The sequence below is a fragment of the Mustela nigripes genome, chromosome 4 (genome assembly GCF_022355385.1).
Source record: "Mustela nigripes isolate SB6536 chromosome 4, MUSNIG.SB6536, whole genome shotgun sequence".
Classification (NCBI taxonomy): Eukaryota; Metazoa; Chordata; class Mammalia; order Carnivora; family Mustelidae; genus Mustela; species Mustela nigripes.
The window spans coordinates 153,578,928-153,599,099 of record NC_081560.1 but is presented as its reverse complement, the minus strand read 5'-3'; the positions used below and the strand labels follow the sequence as shown (position 1 = coordinate 153,599,099).

The 20,172-nt window shown below is 50.0% G+C and overlaps 1 protein-coding gene and 1 long non-coding RNA gene across 7 annotated transcripts in view; one reads left to right on the top strand and one right to left on the bottom strand.

Moving 5' to 3' along the window:
- Positions 1-1,513: 1,513 nt before the first annotated feature.
- LOC132015311 (uncharacterized) lies at positions 1,514-5,782 on the bottom strand. Its single transcript, XR_009403613.1, has 2 exons — positions 5,419-5,782; positions 1,514-1,876 (listed from the first exon to the last, which is right to left on the bottom strand). It is a non-coding gene; the product is annotated as an uncharacterized LOC132015311 (long non-coding RNA).
- A 171-nt stretch (positions 5,783-5,953) lies between these two features.
- The window catches only part of RASSF4 (Ras association domain family member 4), a 31,254-nt gene continuing 17,035 nt past the window's right edge, over positions 5,954-20,172 (top strand). The window contains exons 1-5 of one of the 6 annotated variants that reach the window (XM_059398027.1): positions 5,958-6,064; positions 10,197-10,459; positions 14,201-14,338; positions 14,824-14,920; positions 16,825-16,900. In XM_059398027.1, the coding sequence (XP_059254010.1) occupies positions 14,859-14,920; positions 16,825-16,900 (138 nt within the window). In that variant the 5' untranslated portion in view covers positions 5,958-6,064; positions 10,197-10,459; positions 14,201-14,338; positions 14,824-14,858. Of the gene's footprint in view, positions 6,065-10,196; positions 10,460-14,200; positions 14,339-14,823; positions 14,921-16,824; positions 16,901-20,172 lie in introns of all 6 variants that reach the window. The other 5 variants (XM_059398028.1, XM_059398025.1, XM_059398029.1 and 2 more) reach the window with 5 other exon arrangements.

Genomic DNA, 20,172 nt, shown 5'->3' with positions numbered 1-20,172 from the left:
AAGCCTCTGCCTTTGGCTCAGGTCACGATCTCAGGGTTCTGGGATCGAGCCCCGCATCACGCTCTCTGCTCAGCAGGGAGCCTGCTTCCTCCTCTCTCTCTCTCTCTCTGCCTGCCTCTCTGACTACTTATGATCTCTGTAAAATAAATAAATAAAATCTAAAAAAATTTTTTTAAAAATTTAAAAAGTATTGAAGAGCATAAAGTCATTTTCTATTATTGAAATTATAGTTACATTGAAAATGTAATTTACCCAGATGTCTTGCATGGCCATAGGTATCTTCATCTTCTTTCTGAGATGCTCGCAGCTCATGGCCATTACGATATCCACTCATCATCACTGAGCTTCTGGCAGCCCCACATTGTCAGTGTCCTTCAGGAGCAGAGCCCAAGTAGAAGGTGGCAGGGTGCGTAATGTGTGGGTGGATGGGGAGGTGACATAGACCTGTGGGAGGCTTGGGACGGCAGGAGAAGACTAAGGAAAGGAAAGGATGTCCTTTCTTTAGCCTGGTTTGTATTGTATTGTTGGGTGAACCAAAATCATATGTGTATGTGTGTGTGTGTGTGTCTCCAATGTCAGGAAACCAGGGAAGAGAAGGTTAAGGGAAAGACCTTTGACTCATTACAAACCAGACCTCTTTATGCTCTGTGCCTAGAGATGTTCATGCCGTCCTTGTCCTCACATGTCTTTAGAGCAAGCTTGGGGACAGCGACATCCTTTTCTCAAGAGCAAGGAGAAAAGGCTTGAGCTAAGCAAATATTTTTCCTCAAAAGTAAGTTTCAGGAGCGATTTTTAGTTATCTCACCTTTTAAAGGCAAGCTCTCCCCCTCCTAGGAAACCCTGTGCCTAGGCACTTAAGAAGAGTTCTGCGACATGAGATAAAAGTTTTTCCAAAATATAACCATAAAGGACAAATAATATGTCATATGGGAAGTGCATGTGTGCGTGTGCATACGTGTGTGTGTATGTGTCTGTTTAACAAGAAGTCAGTTATGTGGCATACATTATGCAAATTTATGTTCATTTGGCAAGTAAACTCTCATTTCAGCATGCTTTTAGCATGGGTTGTAGAGTTCCATATATTAACCTGAAGTTATTATTTCTGTGCTAACAAAGTTCATGAAAACCATTTCACATAGGGAAGAAAGATAGATGGTATGCAGATTATTTGAGAAATCATCTGGAAACCGATGGGAAATCCTTCTCTATGTTAAGATCATGCAGTGGGATGACCTCACTACCCAAGGATTCCATCAAAGCCAGTGGTGCAAGAAGCATTCTGTAAGTGGCCTCTTCCTGCTGGTGGGTTTAATAAAACAGAGCCCATTAAAGGCAAAGAAAAGATGCTTGGTTTAAACTGAATCTTACAGACCTCAGTCAAGTGCAATCATCCGATTGTTTTCTAAAGCATATACATTTGAAATCATGAAGACTTTGACAAATGCTTTAAAAATCACTTGTTCTGAATCTTATGTCAGAGACAGTAAAGAGAAAAAAAAAATCATACAAGCAATCCAGGCAGTTAACCAGAAATTTTAATTCACGAAAATGAAAAAATTCAGTTTTAGAGAATGGTCTGGAAAATGATCCTCATTATTAATAGCATTTATGTTAAATCACGAAAACCTGTATTTCAAGACTCAGAGAAATCTAAGTTGCATCTCAAAAACATGTGATTATACCTAGGCGTTTTCACGACTTGCCTGTCGAAGAACCAGAGGAAAGAAGGTGCTTTCTCAGCCTTCTTGGAACACTGCAGTGGTGCTAAGAAGCAGTGAGCAAGAGCTGAGCCCACACCTGGTCCTGGGAGCAGCCTTATCTGGTGCAAGACTTCTCATGTGTTCTATCACGTGTGGGCTCCTTTAAGCGTAGCCCCCTGCAAATCAAACACAAATTCATTCTTGTGGTTTCTTCTTTACCAAAAATGTTGGATCATGAGTTTTTCCATTTGGCCTTTTATGAATCTTACAAGTCTGTACTTTATTTTTTTTTTTTTAAGATTTTATTTATTTATTTGACTGAGAGAGAGATCACAAGAAGGCGGAGAGGCAGGCAGAGAGAGAGGAGGAGGAAGCAGGTTCCCCACTGAGCAGAGAGCCCAATGCCAGGCTTGATCCCAGGACCCTGGCATCATGACCTGAGCCTAAGGCAGAGACTTTAACCCACTGAGCCACCCAGCTTCCCCAAGTCTATACTGTTTTAAAAATAATGACTTTCCTGGGTGCCTGGGTGGCTCAGTAAGTTAAACCTCTGCCTTCAACTCAGGTCATAATCTCAGGGTCCTAGGATCGAGGCCCACATAGGGCTCTCTGCTCAACGGGGAGGCTGTTTCCCCCTCTCCCTCTGCCTGCTTCTCTGCCTACTTGTGATCTCTCTCTGTCAAATAAATAAATAAAATCTACTAAAAATTTTTAAAAAATAATGACTTTTCTAAAGACTTTCTAGTGCAAGAATGTTATAAAAAGTGAAATCACTCAAGATGAACAGGAGTCCATTCCTTAATGGACTCCCACAAGTCCCCTCTATGAGGGTCATGTGCTAAGGCAGAAAGTCTTGCAGAAACTTCTCTGTGGCCTCAGCTCCCCTGAGGCCAGATCTTCCAACAGAGGTAGGTGTTGTTCTACTGTCATTCCTTGGCAGCACACACATGACCCCCTGGGGCCCTCAGGGTACAAAACCAGATTCTACTTTATTCACTGTGTCCCCTTGGATGGAGGATTGAGCTTCCCTGAGTCTGTTTGCTTACCTGAATCTGGCAGAAAGGGGAAGGGAGAAATCATATACCAGATATTGATTAAACACTACCCATTCCAGACAGAGTCAATATTGAAGGGAACAGAAAGAGTCTTAATGAGTCTCCTTCTTAAAGGAGCTTTCTAATTCTTTCTAATTTCTAATTTTTAATTTCTTAGAAAAACATACAGCTTGCCAGACAGTAGTATGCACAAGCCAGTGAGGAGCATTTTAGTTAGGGGACCAGGAAAGACCTTGAAGAAAAGGTGATTTGTGAATAAAGATCAGAAGAAGGCAAAGGAATATGTTTTATGGACATATCGGGGAAGAGCCTACCAGGAAGGCAACAGGAAATACAAAGGCCATGTGGTGGGAGTAGTCTTATGTAGGAAAAAGATCATTACCAGAGCAGAGAGGAGGGCAAATAAGAGGAGATGAGGTCAGAGAATATAGACAAGGTCATCTAGGAAAAGAGTTAACAAACTATAGCTTAGGTCATGTGTGACCCACCACCTGTTTTTGTAAATAGCTTTATTAGAGCCATAGCCACGTCCCTTCATTTACATGTGGTCTACGGATGCTTTCAAACTACAATAGCAGAGCTAAGTAGTTGCAACACAGACCATTTAGCCCACTAGGCCAAAAGATTTACTATCTGGACCTTTATTGAAAACATAAGTCTCTGGCTTAAACAAATAGGGGTTTATTGTTTTTCCATGACAAGTCTAGAGTAGGCAGTTCAGGCATGGTGTAATAGTCCCATGATGTTAATAAGACCCAGACTCTTTTTATCTTTTTGGTCCACTAGCCTTAGCATATGGACATGTTTTATCATGATCTCAAAACAGCTGCCAGTGCTCCAGAAATTACACATGGTATCCACATTTGAGACAGAAAGCATGTGAAAGGGATATCTGTTCCTTCTACCAGGGAAGTTGACTACACTGCCACCCCCAGCACATTTTCCCCTGTTTCTTCACCCAGAAGTGGGTCATATGGCCCCACAAGCTTTAAAGGAAGCTGGGAAAGCCATGGAAAGGATTGTCAAGATTGACTTAGACAGTGGATTTCAAACGTTTTTTACCATAGCCCACAGTGAGAAACATATTTCATTATCAGCCTAATCCATGTAACTGAAACATAAATAATACAAACAGAAGTTTCATAAGACACAACTTATATTTACTTTGTGTGCTGTAAACTGATATTTTCTCTTCCATTTTTTAAAAAATACAAGTCACATCATCTACTAACTTAATTTCATGACCCACAGTTGGGTTGTTGCAAGTGCCATGTAAAAAATGCAAGTGGTCATGACCCAAAGTCACCAGCTGCCCCTGCCCCTCAACTTCTTTCCTTTTATTTTTTTAAAGATTTCATTTAGGAAATCTTAAAGATTTCTTAAAGAGAAAGTGAAACAGAGAACGTACAAGGGAGAGAAGCAGACCCCGCACTGAGCAGGGAGCCTGAGGCATGGCTGGATCCCAGGATCCTGGAATCAGGAGCTGAGCCAAAGGCAGACACTTAACAGTCTGAGCTGCCCAGCCATCCCCAATTTTTTTTTCCTTTTCTGTTCCTTTCCTTCCTTCCTCTCTTTTTTCCAAAGAAGAAAATGGATAATGGATTGGCAACTAACAATATCCATAACACCCACCATAAATGAGCTGGAGACCGAATATAGTTACATTGAAAACTGAAGGAAAAGTGATCCCTTCAGGAGGAACTAAGGACCTGGTGATGGACACTTGTGTTCCCTATAAAATCCAGGAAATACCCATTCCCCAGGGATGTTGAGGGGATTGTGTGGGTTCATGACACACAGTGGGAGTGCAAGACACATCAGGTTGCTTCCTCAAATACAATCATCCCTCAGCCTATTTGGGCCCCAGACGTAGTATCAACTAGATAAGAGAGAATGATTCATTCTTGAGTGCTGGAAAGCCCCAGGGAAATTATATGTTACCCTGGCGCTATGTTTATTTACCTATTGGGCAGAAAATGAATACTCAGAGGTTAAGGGCTCTGTTGAATTTTGTTTACTGTTTTCTAGAAACTTTCAGAAACACCAGTTATTGGTCTCAGCTTTGATGACCAGACCTTTGGGCTGTGCAGGACTTGGGAGGGTCCCTGACCACAGGGAAGCCCTGAGCTGGCCAAGGATGGGTCATTCTCCACAGATTCATGAAAGGCAAAGTTGAAGAATCTCTGGTCATCTTTAGTCCCCTCACTTTTGCAGGTGGAGAAATTGAGGCCCAGAACAATTGCAACATGGCAAGGTCATACAGGAAATAGACAGCAGAGCCCAATTTCTTGGTCGCAAATCCCACAGCCCTGACAATAATGATTAGCACAGCCCCTCTCAAGAGGGATCCAGGGGCCCATAAACTCAAATCCCAGACTGATTTTACCTGCGGTTTGCTAGAAGGTATATATCAGGTTCTAAAATGGCCATCTGTTTCTACAAAGATTAAGAACCACACAGATCGAATGACACTAAAATGATTTGTGTTGAGAGTAGAGGCAAAGAGGTCCAGATGTCAGGACTAGGGACGGTGATAATAAACAGAAACTGCAAATGTTTCCATCAGCCCGTTCCCCACCGCCGCCACCCCTATACCCCAGAAACACTGAACTGTCCGAGCCTCCCCAAAGGCCTGTGGGCTTCCGTCCCCTCTGCTTCGGTACCTGCAAATCCTCATTCAGCTGGCGGTGACTGGAGGTGACCATCGGATTCGGTTTCTTAAAGGCGGTGTAGCTGAGAGAGACCACGCCAGTCAAACAGCAGGACCCTACTCAGGTGCCCCCTGAGCAAAAGAGATAACAATGCTCTGGCTTTAACAGATAACGTCCTCCCCAGGGTACACTAGTAATTTCGGCGCCCACGCAGCGGCCTTTGTTGGAAACCCAAGAGTCCCGGACTCCACCCACACCCGAACCCTCCCGGCAGCGTCTGGGCTGCCTCCTCCAAGCGTCTCCGGGTGCCCTCGTGGTCTCTCCCGTCTAACTCCCTAAACCTTCCCCGCCGCCCCTCGGGCACCGCCCGGAGCCCACCCTTCCCTGTGTGCGGGGGGCGGGGCGAGACGGACGGGGCAATGTCATTGGCCTGCGAGAGATGAGGGGCGGGGAGGAGGCGGGGAGGGGCGGGACAGAGAGGGGGCAGATGGGGCGGGCCATTGGCCAGAGTCGGGCGAGGGGCGGGGAGGGGCGGGGAGGGGCCGGCTCTACGCGCCTAGCCCCGGGGACCTCGGGCTTTAGGCGCTGCCTACAGAGCTCGGTTGCCAGAGAGGGCACAGCGCGGGCAGCGGCTTCTGGACTGCGCGATGAGCGGAGGGTGAGTGATGCACAGGCAGGAGTTTGGGGGCATCCAGGGAGCACCGTCTTCCCTCTCCCCGAGCCCGCACTCGCCCCCAGCCTTGGACTCTGGAGCTTGGGCACCGGTGACCCTTGGCTGCCGCGTGCAGAGTTCCCTCCCCCTGCCAGCCTGGCGCAGCCCGGGCCTCAGGCCCATTGCTGAGAGTGGGCACTGTGCCAGTCACCTTCTCCAGGGAGAAGGCACTTCAGGGTCTCAAACCTGGGCATGATAGGTGAGAGCGGCCCGCAGGCTACACCTTTGCTCACCTTGTCTCTCATCTTAGGCATTGATCTTAGTTGGGGGAAAGGCTCAGAGGCTCTGGCACAACTCTCAGATTTCACAGATGGAAAACCGGCGCCGAGATAATAGCAGAAGGAGGGGCTTGCCTGATCACGCTATTTATAAAGGATTTGCTTGATTCCCAGACCTGTGCAAAGGGCGTTAGCACAGTATGGCACCTAACTTCTCATAGCCCTGATTATTTTCATTATCCCCATTTTCAGACGAGAAAACTGAGGCTTACAGAGTTATAGAATTTTCCAGCTTCACCCAGATGAGTCAGTGGCGGATTGAGGATTTGAACTCAGACTTTGTTGTGCCGGGTCTCATTCATTTCACCCACTGATTTCAGAGAGCACCCTGCCCACCACCCTCATCTCCCCCCATGCTCCTGAGTCTTCGATTCTGGAGAGATGGTTCTGAGTTTTTATAATGTGACACAGCCCTGAGGGAGGGAGGGCTGTGTCTCACTCCACCATCAGTGCAAGGCCAGTGCTGGCCAGTGCTTTCTTAAAACACTGGAAGGAGATCTTTGGTAACCTCACTTCATAAACAAATTAAATAAAGTTGCAGCAAATGGGGCTGGGATTCTGGAATTTGAACCCAAGCACGTTAGACTCCAAAACCACATACTTCGACTGGCAGAAGAAACCCTTGCTAGCTTCTCCGTAGTTTTAAACTGCTCAAGAGGCAATCAAGCTTTCTTGTCAGTAGCCATGATTAGGAAAAAAAAAAATTGCAATAAATTGGTAGAACTAACAGGTGAATGCAGGTCTGCTGGCCTCCTGTTCCTCCTGTTCCCCAGTGTAATTCCTGAGCCGCTGCCACCAGGGTGGGAGGTGCTAGAGGGAGGAAGTTTGGGGTGGGGGTGGGGGACAAGAGGAGAGGAAGAGGGAGGAGAAAAGGGGAAGGGGTAGCGGGTGGAACACATTATACTTAGGTCAAAAAATTTCTGGCTGGAAGTTGTTATGGGGTATGTTTCAGCACTTTGTCAGTGTTGAAGTGTATTTTCAGTAGCTCTCGTCATAATTCTCTCTGTGTGTGGCACTGGTGGTTCAAGACTTTTAGGGAATAGCAATCTATTAGCAATTGACTTTTAGAGTGGAGAACAGAGTGAAGGTCCAGGGTCCCCTGGGTCAAGGTCAGTTGGACAATGCTAGAAAACCAAGAACATGAGCAGAACTCAGCATGTCGCATTTCAGATCCTGCCAACGCAAAGCCTCACAGGGAGACCCTGACTCGGAGGTCTACCAGAAGGCACTCTGGACTGGGCCCTTGGGGACCTGGGGCTTGGTTCTGAAAGCAGACTCAGCCAGATGTCCTTGCTCCCAGCCACTAGAGCTGGGAGGACTGCCCTCCTCTTTGAGTCCCACATCCCCCTTTCCAAAACCTGCTATCTCTTCTGACTCCCACTGCGACCTGTCACGGACTGTCGGTTTATAGAGGGTGAGTTCCATGTGAGACGCATCTTGCAGCAGCCTGTGATTTAACTGAGGAATCTGAGGTCCAGAGAGAGAGAGTGTGAGACTTTGCCTAAGGTCACACAGCTGACGAATCACAGAGCCGAGCTTTAAACCCAGATCCCTGTAAAGGCGGGGTGGTTATCTGGTCACAGAGTACATTGAAGGAAATATTTTGGAATTGTTTTAAAGTAAATTAAGGTCAAATAGGAAGTGGCTGCACTTCCCAGAGCTTCTTCTCTTATTAAAGGGGAACTTACAATTTGCTCAGTTTTCTTTTCTGGCTGCCTGACCTCCTTTCCCAGGATGCACTGTTGAGGGAGAGACTCAGAAACCCTTCCGCTTGCCCTGCCTGACTCTAGGGGGTGGAAGCCGGGTGCTCAGGTAGCCCCGTAGCTGCAGAACAGGGAAGGGCTCTGAAGACATTCTGGACCAGCTCCTCATATAATCCTGACTAAACTGAGGCCCAAGGGACAGCACAACGTGTTGGAGTCACACGCCAGGGAGATGCTGCCGCAAAACCCACACCCAGACTTCTCTCTGGGAGGAGCCTTGGTCTCCTCTCTCTCACTGTGACACATTTCAGCAAAAGTTCTTAACCTGGCATCTAAGGACCCAAAGGCACATGAAGAGGAGCCTGAGGCCCTGCAGTGGTAGGCAAATTTGGTGGGTGCATACTTACACACTCAGGCACATGTGTACATTTCCCTGCGGAGTGTGCGTTCCGCTTTTAAGAGATTCCAAAAGAAGATTCTGAGATTCTGATTCCAGAAGATTCTGAGCCACACAGTGTCTCACAGGAAAGCACCTCCAGCAACTGCACTTGGCCCACAGACCTGGAGGCGACCCAGTGCAGCCCTGCAGCTGTGGGCACTGAGGGCCTGGAGGGCTCTCCCCCCAGGCTGACCCCACCTCTGGCCCCAGGCCCTCAGGATCTTGGTCCTACAGAGCACCTGTCTGTCCCAAAAAGCGTGGCTGAGAGGATTCCTGTTTTCATAGATCCCGTAGATCCCGTCTTCCACAGGCTAGAGGTGAGCCTGATTTTGGCAGGAAGGGCCCCTCTGGCCCGGAGTCTGTAGGAGAGAGGGAGCAGGAGGATGGGAGATGTGTTTGCTGCCTCAGGTTGCCACGCCTTGAAAGCCAGAGCAGAAACCAGAAAACCTGCCAGAGGGCCTGGGTGAGGCTCTGCAGAGGAGCTGGAACTGTGTGGAAGATGCTGAAGATGCGAGGGAGACCAGCCAGTGAGGGTGCGGAGGCTCAAGCTCCTCCGAGGGAGGGGCACCAGTGTCCGGGAGGCCTGGGTGTCAGGATGGGCTCCAGGAGACCTGCGGGTGGGGGCCTAGGACCCTGGAGGTGGGGAGGAGGGAGAAAAGGTGAGTTGGGGGTCCCTGAGTCAGCCCAGGAGAAAGCAGTGGTGGAGGAGGCTGCTCTCCCTCAGCCACCGTCACCTCCATCTGGACTGTGCCCAGTGTCATTGTAGTGTGTGTCCTGCCCCCCCCCCCCCAGGTGCAGTGCTGTGGGAGGGGAGGGGCGTGACAGACCCCAGGGCAGATGGTGGCAGAGGGAGGGTCTGGCCTGTGGAACTGGAGAGGGGGTTAAGGATAGCCCTGTGGAGGGGCAGGGCCAGCAGCTGCTGAGTCGCTGCCTGCCACCTGCATCCCAACAACTGGCTTTTTTGGCAAACATGTGCTGCTGGGGGCAGCCTGTGTCCAGCCAGGCCCCCTCTCAGAGGCAGCTGGTACCGACAGCAGGCCCTGCAGCTTTCTCCCTGGCTAAGGCTCTTGCCATGTGCTGGCTGACAGGTGCTGGAGGAGGGGGTGGGGGGTGCCTTTAAGGCTCCTTATTTTCAGTACCTCCTGCTGCCCCCTCCTCCCCCCGCCCCAGGCTGGCCTTTGGAGGTTATAGTCCTGGGCTACAGAGCAGGGAATTTAGGCGTCTCAGGAATTCGAGGCAGTGTCCTGCACCTGCCTTCTCTCTCTCAGCCTCCTGCCTCCTTCCAGTCAAGGCAGCCTGGGCCCCAGGCTCCCAGCTGGGCCCAACAGCTCTGTCCTTTCTTTCACTTCCCACGTCACTCTATTTACACATTCAATTTTAATCATGCCTAAATAAAATAAGCATCATAATTTTGTCAAGTATTGGAGGTTACCAGATCTCACAGAAATCCCCAGAACATTGAAATTTGGATATTGATGCACTTGTCATTTTGCCAAGTGAGGACAATGACCATCTATTTTTGCCATCCTTTTATGAAAAGAGAGGGCATTGTAAGAGAAAAAAGTAGGCAGCCCAGAATCCCAAAAGAAAAGGCATTCAGATGCACTCAGTTTGGCTTCATGAAAACCCCACTCCCTTAGCCTTTTTCTCCTTTGCAGGATTGGGCTGCCGAGGTGACCCGAAGAGCCACAAAGCCGCCTTCTTCTGCGATAACCGGCTCCGTGACCGCAAACTAGGGCAAGACGGGCCAAGCCTCTCAGTTGTAAAGGCTTCAGTGTCCTTTGTCCCCAGTCAGAGGCCAGGGACAATAGCCAGGGCAGGCTGTGGTGCCGGCTGTCCCCAGCAGCCCCCCTGCACGGCTGGCAGAGCAGCCGCTGAAGTGGAAAGCAGAAACAGTTCCCTGCCTGTTCACTGGTGACAGGTAACCGGGGCTGGCACACCCTGGGGCCCTTTCTCCAGGGACGAGGAGCCCTCGTTGCAGTCTGAGTCCTCTGGTTGCTAACAGAGCCTCCTCCAGCCTGAAGAGAAACATGGAGGCCTGAGCTGAGTGCCCCAGGCCTGGGGGGAGGGGAGCAGGCCTGGACAAAGAGGGCTGGACTCCCAGAGCCTCAGGGCTTGGCCTGCCCAGCTGCATCTGTCACTCTGGTTTTTGGACTGCCCCTGGGTGGTGGCAGGCTGTCTCCAGCCCGTCCTCTCCCCCACTCCAGCTTCAAGCAGAGTAGCCTTGCTTTAATCTGTCTGTGCATTGGGCTTCTGCCTTTACACATAAGATTGTGTGTTTTATTAAAGTTTGAAAAGCATCCATTAGAGATTCTCCAAGGTCCCGTCCAGGGCACGAGGAGAGTGAATGTTTAAGGGGCAGCTTCAGGAGCACCTTTCTGAACACAGAGGGATCTCTGTTGCTTTCTTCCTGGGGGGTACGCACTTGCTCGCTCTCCCTCCCCCTCTCTCTCCCTGCCTTGCAGCTCTCTCACTCAGCAGTTGTCCCTAGGGTACCTCGGAGTTACACGTACACCTCACTTTAGAAGTCTACGACACACAGAGATTATCAGAATGAATGAGAATTGTCAGCTGTTCAGTCTAGTAAAGGAAGCACAAATGCACAGTGACCCTATGGGTCACCTTCCCCTCTCTCCTTTCACTTGATCATCCGTATGTAATCCCAGACCGCCCTTCGCTTGTCTCCTGACTCCTTCCCCCAGCTTATGCCACCCAGCTCCAGCTGGAGCCGCTCAGCATATTGCTCATGTCCTTCTAAAGGGCAGGATCTGGACAGTGAAGCTGTCTGGAGGGTCAGCCCAGGGAAGGTCTCGTGGGTTACTTAGTACTGTGCTTTGCAAACAATATTATCCAGACTCCTAAGCAAAGCCCTAGACGGTGCTCCCTACCACCCACCTCACTGTAGACCCAAGCAGCCCCTTTTAATCTGATTTGCATAAATATTCCATTTGAACAAAGACTTCTACAGTCGAGAAATTTGAAGATCAGTATTCCCATTGTGCAGATAGGAAGGTGACAGCACAGAGAGGAAAAGGCAGGCAACTGAAACCATGAGGGTCTTTAGCAGCTTCTGGCCCAGAGCTCTTTAGGAAGCATATTAATAACTAATCACTGAGTGACTTATAGAGGTTCCACATGTAAGCATTCCTACTAAATAGAGCAAAATTGGCATATTCCCCACATGCTGATGGAGAACAAAGTTTTGTAAACTAGGTCTTGTGATGAATCCGAAGTGACACACTGGAGCCCCACCGAGGGCATCTATCTGTCTTGCAAGTATGTTTTGTCTGGCTACATTTTATTTTTAACTATGTATCTTTTAGTGGAATGGAATAATTCCCTGCATCCGTCAGGATAGTCTGGATTATGCCGCACTGACAAATCATTGAGACCCCAGCAGCTTTTCTCAGCAGAGCATTATTTCTCCTTCCCAGTCCACAGCCACAGTGGGTCACCAGAGGACTCTGAGCCACAGAGGTACTCTGGGACCCAGGCTGACCATCTGGAAGCTACACCAACTGGGACATGTGACTTTCTGGGTCACCATGACAGAGAACAGAGTCACACATGGCTCAAATGCCTTAGCCTGAGGGCGACACACAACTATTCTTATGTGTGACATGTGAGGTGTTAGTCACAGGCTCCACAGGTGGCAGAGGAGTGTGAGCTAGCATGGGTCATTCCAGGGGAGGTCAGTGTCTTGGCCACAGTGTCCACCTTTAAGCAGTGAAATATAGCACATGCAAATCCAGATCTCTGCCTTATCATGACACACCAGAAGAGCTGACCCTCCAAAGAATGTGTCCCTCAATTCCCCAGGGACCCCACTGACCAGTGTCTCAGCTGAATCACTGCCCTGACCCCTGGAGACATTTGCATGTTTTATTCCAGCTGGATATGCCCAACTCTGGGAAAGTTGACTTTGGAGGACCCCGTGAGGCTTCTCAATTTCATCCAATAATTTAACAGCCATCCATGGACCTCCTGCTGTGTGTCAGGCTCTGGTTTGGGTCTAGAAACAGGAGGTGTGCCAGAAAAGTACTATCCCTGGTGTGGAGGCCTGCAGCTTTAACCTCCCCTTACCGCACTCCCCCCCGCCTCCTCTCAGCTCCCTCACACACAGGTCAGGCCCTGAAGGCCCAGCACAGCTAGGAGCCCAGAGCAGGCATTGGACTGGAAAGGAGCCTCTCCTGATACTGGAGGAGGTGGCTGCTCGGGCAAGGGTTTCCTGGCAGAGCTCACGGCAGAGTATAGGACAGGGAGGAGGCTGTTTTCTGGACAGAGAACAGCACCATGGAGACCCAGAAGGAGGAGAAAGCGGAAAGCCCATGAGGAAAACGAGAGCAGCTCAGGGAGGCTAGAGCTCCGAGCAAGAAGTGAGGAGGAGTGGGAGAGAGGCTAGCTGCAGACGAGGCAAGAGAAAATACCACCGTGGTTACTTCTGGGCCCTTCCCATGAGGAGCGAGACAGTCATGCCATGGGCCCGCAGAAGCAGCATTGAGTGAGAAGCCCAGATACTTTTCTTGGGCTGAACCCAGCTCTGCATGGAAGTGTTTGAGGAACTACCCAGAGAGGGAGCCTGGCAGATCACTTTTTCCACTGCAGACTCAGGAACTGAGGAACTGAAATCAGATTTTGAAATCCTGTTGCCTGACAGTGAGGCCCCAAGCCAGGCCCCCGAGGTGCCTAACTCTGTGCACCATGGAGGAAGGGCCTCGCCCGCAGCTATAGCCAGAGGCCTCACCTCTCTCTAGGCCATAGTTTGCCTCACTCTACACCCAGGCAGAGCGAAAGTATTTATAGGATGATTCTGAGGTCACTGAGAAGCCCATCTCCCTCAGCTCATCCCTCTTCTCCATGTTTCCTTGTTTCCTGAATCAAATGGTCATTCAGGCCCGATGCCATCATCGAAGGCAGGCTTGTTTGTGGGTGGTATCAAAGGTGTTCAGCTGGTCAGTCAGGGACCAAGGGGAGGGAGCGCTGTGAGGACACGAATACAACAGCAGTCGAACCTGACCTTGATCCCCCAGGAACATTTGCACACACACAGAGGTAGGAATGACCTGACTGAGGTTTGTGTGAACCGACTTGGGGTTTTGTGAAGGAGCCACTCTGTGATGCGAAGGAAAAGCTGTGTAGCTTGTCTGGGTCATTTCCTCATGTGACTTAACCCCTCAGAGTCCTAGTAGAAACTTGAGAGAAAGTGAGAGACAGGGCTAAGGTTGGGGGGAGACAGAGAGAGAGAAGCTGTGGCTCACTGCCCAACACACAGCATGCCTTGAGAAGAGAGTTCTTGGCCAGAATAAGTTGGAGAGGGAGAAAAATTGAAATCTGTGCAGAAGAAGATGGCAACAAGCTAGAGAAAGTACTAGTGGGTTTTGCCAGGAGGGTTTGAGATGCTCCACAAAGCTTCCTAGGCTGTGAAGACACGGTTTCATATGTGAATCAACTAGCAATCCTATAGGCAGAGATCACCCCATTGCATAGATGAGGAAAAGAAGGCTGGAGGGTTTAAGTCACTGTGTGAGATTAACACAGAGAAGGGCTTAAAAGACCAAAATCTAGGATCTAAATGCTTGTGTTCAAATAGTGACTTTGCCACTGATTCGCTAGGAATCTCGAGCAAAGTACTCAACTTCTGTCTCTGTCTTCTCATCCTTAGAATGGGAATGGGATAGTACTTACCTTGTACTGTTGTTGGAAGGAGTAAATAAGATAATTCATAGAAAAGGCTCAACACAGCCTCCTGGATGTGATGACCACAGTACCGGCTAACCCATCACTAGGAGAACTAACCCAGGTGTGCTGACTCTAAAGGCAGGGAGGGGCAGCTTGGTGGCGGTGGGAATGGAGAAGAAAGGCCCAGGGTGCTTTGGGGGTTTGGAGGAGCAATGGAGGCAGAAACCACCCTTCAGGGTGTCCCGGCTGAGGGACGAGAGCTTGTGGTCTGAAACAATGACGAGACTGATCCAGATCCCTAGGGACTGTGGAGAGATTCTGGGAGGGGGGCTGGTACTGGGTGCCAGCTAGCTCAGCAGCTCTGACCTTGCCCCCTACCCACCAGGGGAGCTTGGCTGCCCCAGGTGGGTGTGGGGCCCCATTAAGTCCTCTGAGCCTGATCCTTCAGCTGTGGCCGTGCGGTGCCAAGGAGTGGAGGGAGGAAGGGAGCAGGCAGGTTGGTTGGGAGGTGAGGCTGAAGCCACAGGCCGACACACCAGGGTTCTGGACACTGCACTGGCCAGCGCTTCTCCATGCTCACCTGTCTGTCCTTCTTCCTCTTCCCAGCAGGTAACTCCCGAGACTGCAGACAAGAGGGGAAGATGAAGGAAGACTGCCCACCCAGTTCTCACGTCCCCATCAGTGACAGCAAGTCCATCCTGAAGTAAGCCTTTGCATACAGGGGATCTTCTTGTGGCCACTTCCTGCCATAGACAGACTTTGGGTGGAGGGATTCTGGGCAATTTCACAGATATGACAATGTGCCTGCCCCAGGGACAGTGATGGGGGCACTTCTTTTCAAAGCCTGTATCCTTGGAGATCAAGGATCTCTTTGGGGTATGGGTTTGACCCCTGCCCGCTCAGGCCCACAAAGGCAGGAAAGTGTGGCAATGTCTGCCATGATTCTGCACAGATGGCATTTAATTGATTCAAAAGCTAGAGCAATGCTAACATTCTTATTGTGTTAAACAGTTCAGGGGGAAAAGAGAAAAAAAAAACTCTAAATAGGTTTAGAGTTTTTACTGAAAAAAAGTGTACTGTTATTGATTTTTAGCTCTGCTTATTTTTAATTCTATTTACCATCTGTCTTAACATAAAAAAATAAGATTTAGGATAGTTTTTCAGATTTATTTCTGAGCTAAAGAAAAGTATATATTTTTATGTTATCTTGCTTTTTGAGTACTGAGGTCCAAATCTTGTCTAAATTTGGGCAGCTCCTGTCTGCCATGTTGAAGACAAGCCAGGCTCCTAGCTTTCACTGACCTCCTTCCTGGGTCCTCCTATTAGAGACCTGAGAAAACAGACGGCCTGCCCTGCACTGTGCTGCCCACACCAACATTTTCCTTGTTTAAATTTTATCGTGAGAATAATATTAAATATAACTTTGGGAAAAGTCATAATCATAACCACAACATGATGAATTTCATGGATATGTGTCCTAACAAGTTTATGTCCGGCATTTACACAGTTACAGGCACAGCGTACCTGCAATATTAATCTTGCTGTGATTCATTCATTGAATCACAAGTGCCTCACTTCCCTTGTCAGTTGCCATCACCCCCACATTGGGCAGCACCCCAGAGCACCAATGGCAGGTGCTGCTCATCCACACCCTGGGGACCCCCATGTCAGCCAAGGCACTGCCTGAAGACCTTCTAGAGCGGGACTTACCCACCACGAGCCGTGGTGGTCACCAAGCACTTGACTTACAGCAGGAGAGGAATAGTGAATATAAAAGAAAGCTAGCAAACACTCATTACAGAATAAAATAATGAGCCAGATCTCAGTAATAATTTTTATATTGATTCTACGTGGGCAATATTTTAGATATCTTTTAGATATATTTTAGATATTTTGTGCCATTAAAGAAGACTCATTATGAAAACTAATCTCCCCTGTTTTGTCTGCCTTTGCAATGTGACGACTAGAAGATTTAAAATTGCATGTGTGGCTCGCATTTCTTAGGTATAGGACCTCACGCCCCTGCAGAGTGCCGCTGGGGTGCAGGAATGGTGTTTTCTCTGCCACAGCCTCCCTTTATTCTGGGGAGAAGGCGTTTTGGGCAGAGTGGCCTCCCTCAGACCTTCAGCATCTTTTCTCACAGCTGTCAGCCTCATCTCTTGATCGTACCTCCAGAAAGGCAGGACAAGGAAGAGGCAGACACCCCTTATGGTGCTGGCGCAGGCTGCACAAGGCCCTTACAGGAAGTAATATGGGGAGAAAGAGCAAGAGGCTTTAAAATGCTAATAACCCAATCTAAGAGAATTTATTGAGGAAGTGACTCAAAGTATAGGGAGATTGTCAGGAACTCTGATCTGTGATGGTGAAAGTGTGTACACACAATTTGCACAATTATGTGGGCCATCTGTGAATTTCTCTTCGCCCTCCTCCCACCCCTACAACTTCCACAGGGGTTGACAAGTGAAAGCTCTGGAAGACTGAAAGGCATGTGTCTGATGGTGGAGTCTATTCTCTAAACTGATTGTGTGTGGCTGGCAAGACGTCTGTTATTACTGTCCAAAGCCCTGCCACACCCCAAGGTTATTAAGTGTGTCTTTACCTTTTCAGGTCGGAGCTCTTAAGCTTGCTAAAAACTTACAACTGCTACCATGAGGGCAGAAGCTTTCAGCTGAGACACCGAGAGGTAAGGCCTGTTTCTCTTCTTTATTCATAGGCCACCATCTAGAAGCAGATGCTAACGTTCTAGAACATCTGTCCCGGTTTGCTGAAGACTGTCCTGGTTTATACCTGTTACTCCAAGGCCATCATTAAGACCATTCGCTTCACTCTCAGAGGTACCCCAGTTTGGATAATGAACTATGAGGTCACCCATCTGCTGAGTTGGAGACCAGGTTACCAGCAGCCAGGGTGTCTCCTTGGAAGTCCTGTAAGGGGTGCTGAGGGTCAGAGCACCCCGCCCCCCCCCAACCCCACACACACCTAGCAAGTGTTCAGAGCAGGTGGGAATAATTGCCTGGGGGTCTTCCTCTTCCACCCAGGACTTTTGCCTGAGTGAACTGCCGGGACATTGGAGTTTGAAATCTTTGAGACTGCACAGCCCAGTCCCTTCTCAGCCCATCCCACGGGCACAAATAAGGAACTCAATGTGGGGCTCTTGTTTGCCCAAGGCCACAGGGCAATGGAGAAGTGAAAGCATTCTCTGTGTTTGCCAATCAGAATAACCATCAGAGGAAAGGCCTGAAATGGAGGAGAGCTCCCCAGAGGATGCTCACAGGGCCAGGCAGGTGGGAATGGGAGAGGCAGCACAGGCTGGGGGAGTGGAGGGTGCAGGAGAGCACGTCCCAGCTGCAGACGCTGCTTTGCAGGGACGTGGGCTCCAGACAGCCAGGCTCTTTCTAATTTTTTTCCAAAGAAGTTAGATATCCGGAATTTCATGTGGAATTTCCTAAACCTCGAAACACCATGTGGGTTAAACAAAACATTCGGCAGGCACAGTACAGCCTGGGCCAGGCTATTGTCACGTGCGCGGCTCGAGAGCCTGCGTGGGAGGGAAGCTGCTGGTTTGTGGTCCAGGCAGCACGGGGCTGCGGGGATGATCTGGAGCAGCACACACCTCACCCTCCACCTCCCCAAGGCTGCTCAGCCTGCACAGGGCCTTGTTCCCCGCCCAACCCCCCTTCTTTGGGCAGAGCTGCTCTCTGACACCTGTCTCGCAGCCCTGCTCTTCACTGTTGCTGGCTAGGCTCTGATGCCACCGTCCTGCCATCTCTGGTTTTGCTGTTTCTTCATTTACCTAAGTGCCTTGCTGGTTTTGCGTCACCGGGCCGGGCACAGTGCACCACCCCAGCATAGGTGTTGGGTGATAAACGCACAGGCCCAGGCAAGCTGAGATGGGTCCTGAGCTCTAGTGCTCTGGGCAGTTTTGATCTAGGCTATGTGAGAACTAGACCTAACCCAGCAGTGGTGCTGGGGACGTGCATGCAATGGGGTCTTCTAGCTGTGCCCTGTTCCTCAGCCCTGGGCCTTAGTCCAGTGATTAATCTAAGACTTGGCAGCTCTTAACCTGTGGTCAGTGCACCAGCAGCCTCAAAGTCACCTGGGAACGCCCTCCTGCCCCCAGGCCTGCTGAATCAAAAACTCTTCCTGTTCCCATCTGTGTTTTAGCAAGTCCTCCAGAGGATTGGGATGAAGGCCAAGTTTGAGAACAGCTACTCTAAGAGCTTGACCCTGGCCCTTGGGATTCCCCGAGACAATCCCTTCTGTAGGAACAGTCATGTGGGGAGGAGGAGTGGGAAGCCCCAAAGCTATGCCTGTGTTTGTGTGTGATGGGGGAGTCCATGTGGAAAAGTGAGAGACCCCAAAAAGAGGAAGGGGTGTTCTTGACAGCCCCATGTGGTAAGAAGTTAATACCCTACAGATGGGGATTTTCCCACTCCTAACCTAAAGAAGGTATGAGGATCTGACTTAATCACCCTAGAGCCAGAAAGTACCTTTCAGGAACCTTCCGTAGCCTTAACAGCCAAGGGGCAGCAGCCTGAGGGAGTATGCATCTTGGTGGGGGTGGGGGGTCACCACCAGCACAAAGGCAGCCTAGGCCTGGCAGTCCAGAGTTCTGATGCCGAAATGCGTGACTGATTCCTGGACACCAAGTGCCTCCTTGACCCACCCACCACCCTGTGTTCAGGCCTCTGCGATTTCTCAGATGCAGACCCAGGACCTCTTAGGCCTCAGGGACTCACAGCTCAGGCACCTGGGCCGGCCTCTCCTCAGGCACTGCAGGCCCTGAGGGCAGACAGGGACCAGGCACTTTGTCCCTCTGTTATTTATTGTAATACAAGAGCCGTGTGACCTGGGAATGGCCATTTCCCTGACAAAGAGACTGAGGCTTTCAGAGTTGGAAGTCTACCCCACATGGTAACCCTGCCATAAGATGCCCGCAGAGCTCCAAGGCCTGAGCACTGAAGTTTGTAAGACAGCGACCCCACTGCCAGCATTAAGCTTTGGCAGGCCTCAGAGATGCAGGGAGGGGTTTGTTACCTTCAGTCACCAAGTGAAAGTGCCTCCCAGCTGCGGAGGGGCTGGGCACCAGCTGGGCCCTCACAGAGCCATGTGGGGTTCCAGAGAAGACCCCGCTCCCTGCTGTCACTAGGCCTCCCCCTGAAAGACGGTGGCCTCGCTGTTCCAGTTTGGGGACACCTCTTCTTCCACAGTCTCTTCCAGGATCCAAAGAAGTGTGTCAGGGATCCATAGAAGTGTGTCAGGGAGCAGGGGCCACGCCCTGGGGTCAGCGTATCCCTGAGAATTCTCCCCCAGCTTCCAAAGGGCAAGGGATTCCCGGTCCTAGCTTCCTCTGTCCGTGGAGGCCCAGGCACTAGCCTCCTCTATCATAAATTTTGCCTTTGGGATACTTTTGCTTATATTACAAAGGAGAGCAGGAGCAACTTGGAGCAATTTGTGCCTTTTGAAGATAGCAAAGCATTTTAACCAGGCTGTTTGATTGCTCGAGAGAAAAATGGACCACCCAGAAATACCAGTGCCTAAATATATCACTGCGATGAAAAATAGGACCCTCCTGTTGGGCACCTGCACGCAGTGGACTAGGGGAGCCGGCCTCTCGTGCTCCCCCTGGTGGCCGAGAGCATACATCACACCCAGTCCTCCTCTCTCCCAGGCTCCTGAGCTGAGTGAGAAAAGGAAGGAGCATCCTTTTACTCACTCAGGGTCTCTGCCGCTCCCAGGGTGGAGAAAGTCAGGAGCCCCTTCCCTCTTATAACGATTTGCCTTCTTTTAATGCCTGAAGGCAGGGATGATGGACAGTTGGCAGACCAGTTGGCAGGTGAGTACTCCGCAGGCAATGGACGTGCTCCCTTTAGAGCTCCCAAGTGCTTCCCAGACTGCCCCCTGGTCGGGACACTGTGTCCCTTCCCAACTCCAGGGGCCAGTGAGCAGGAGACT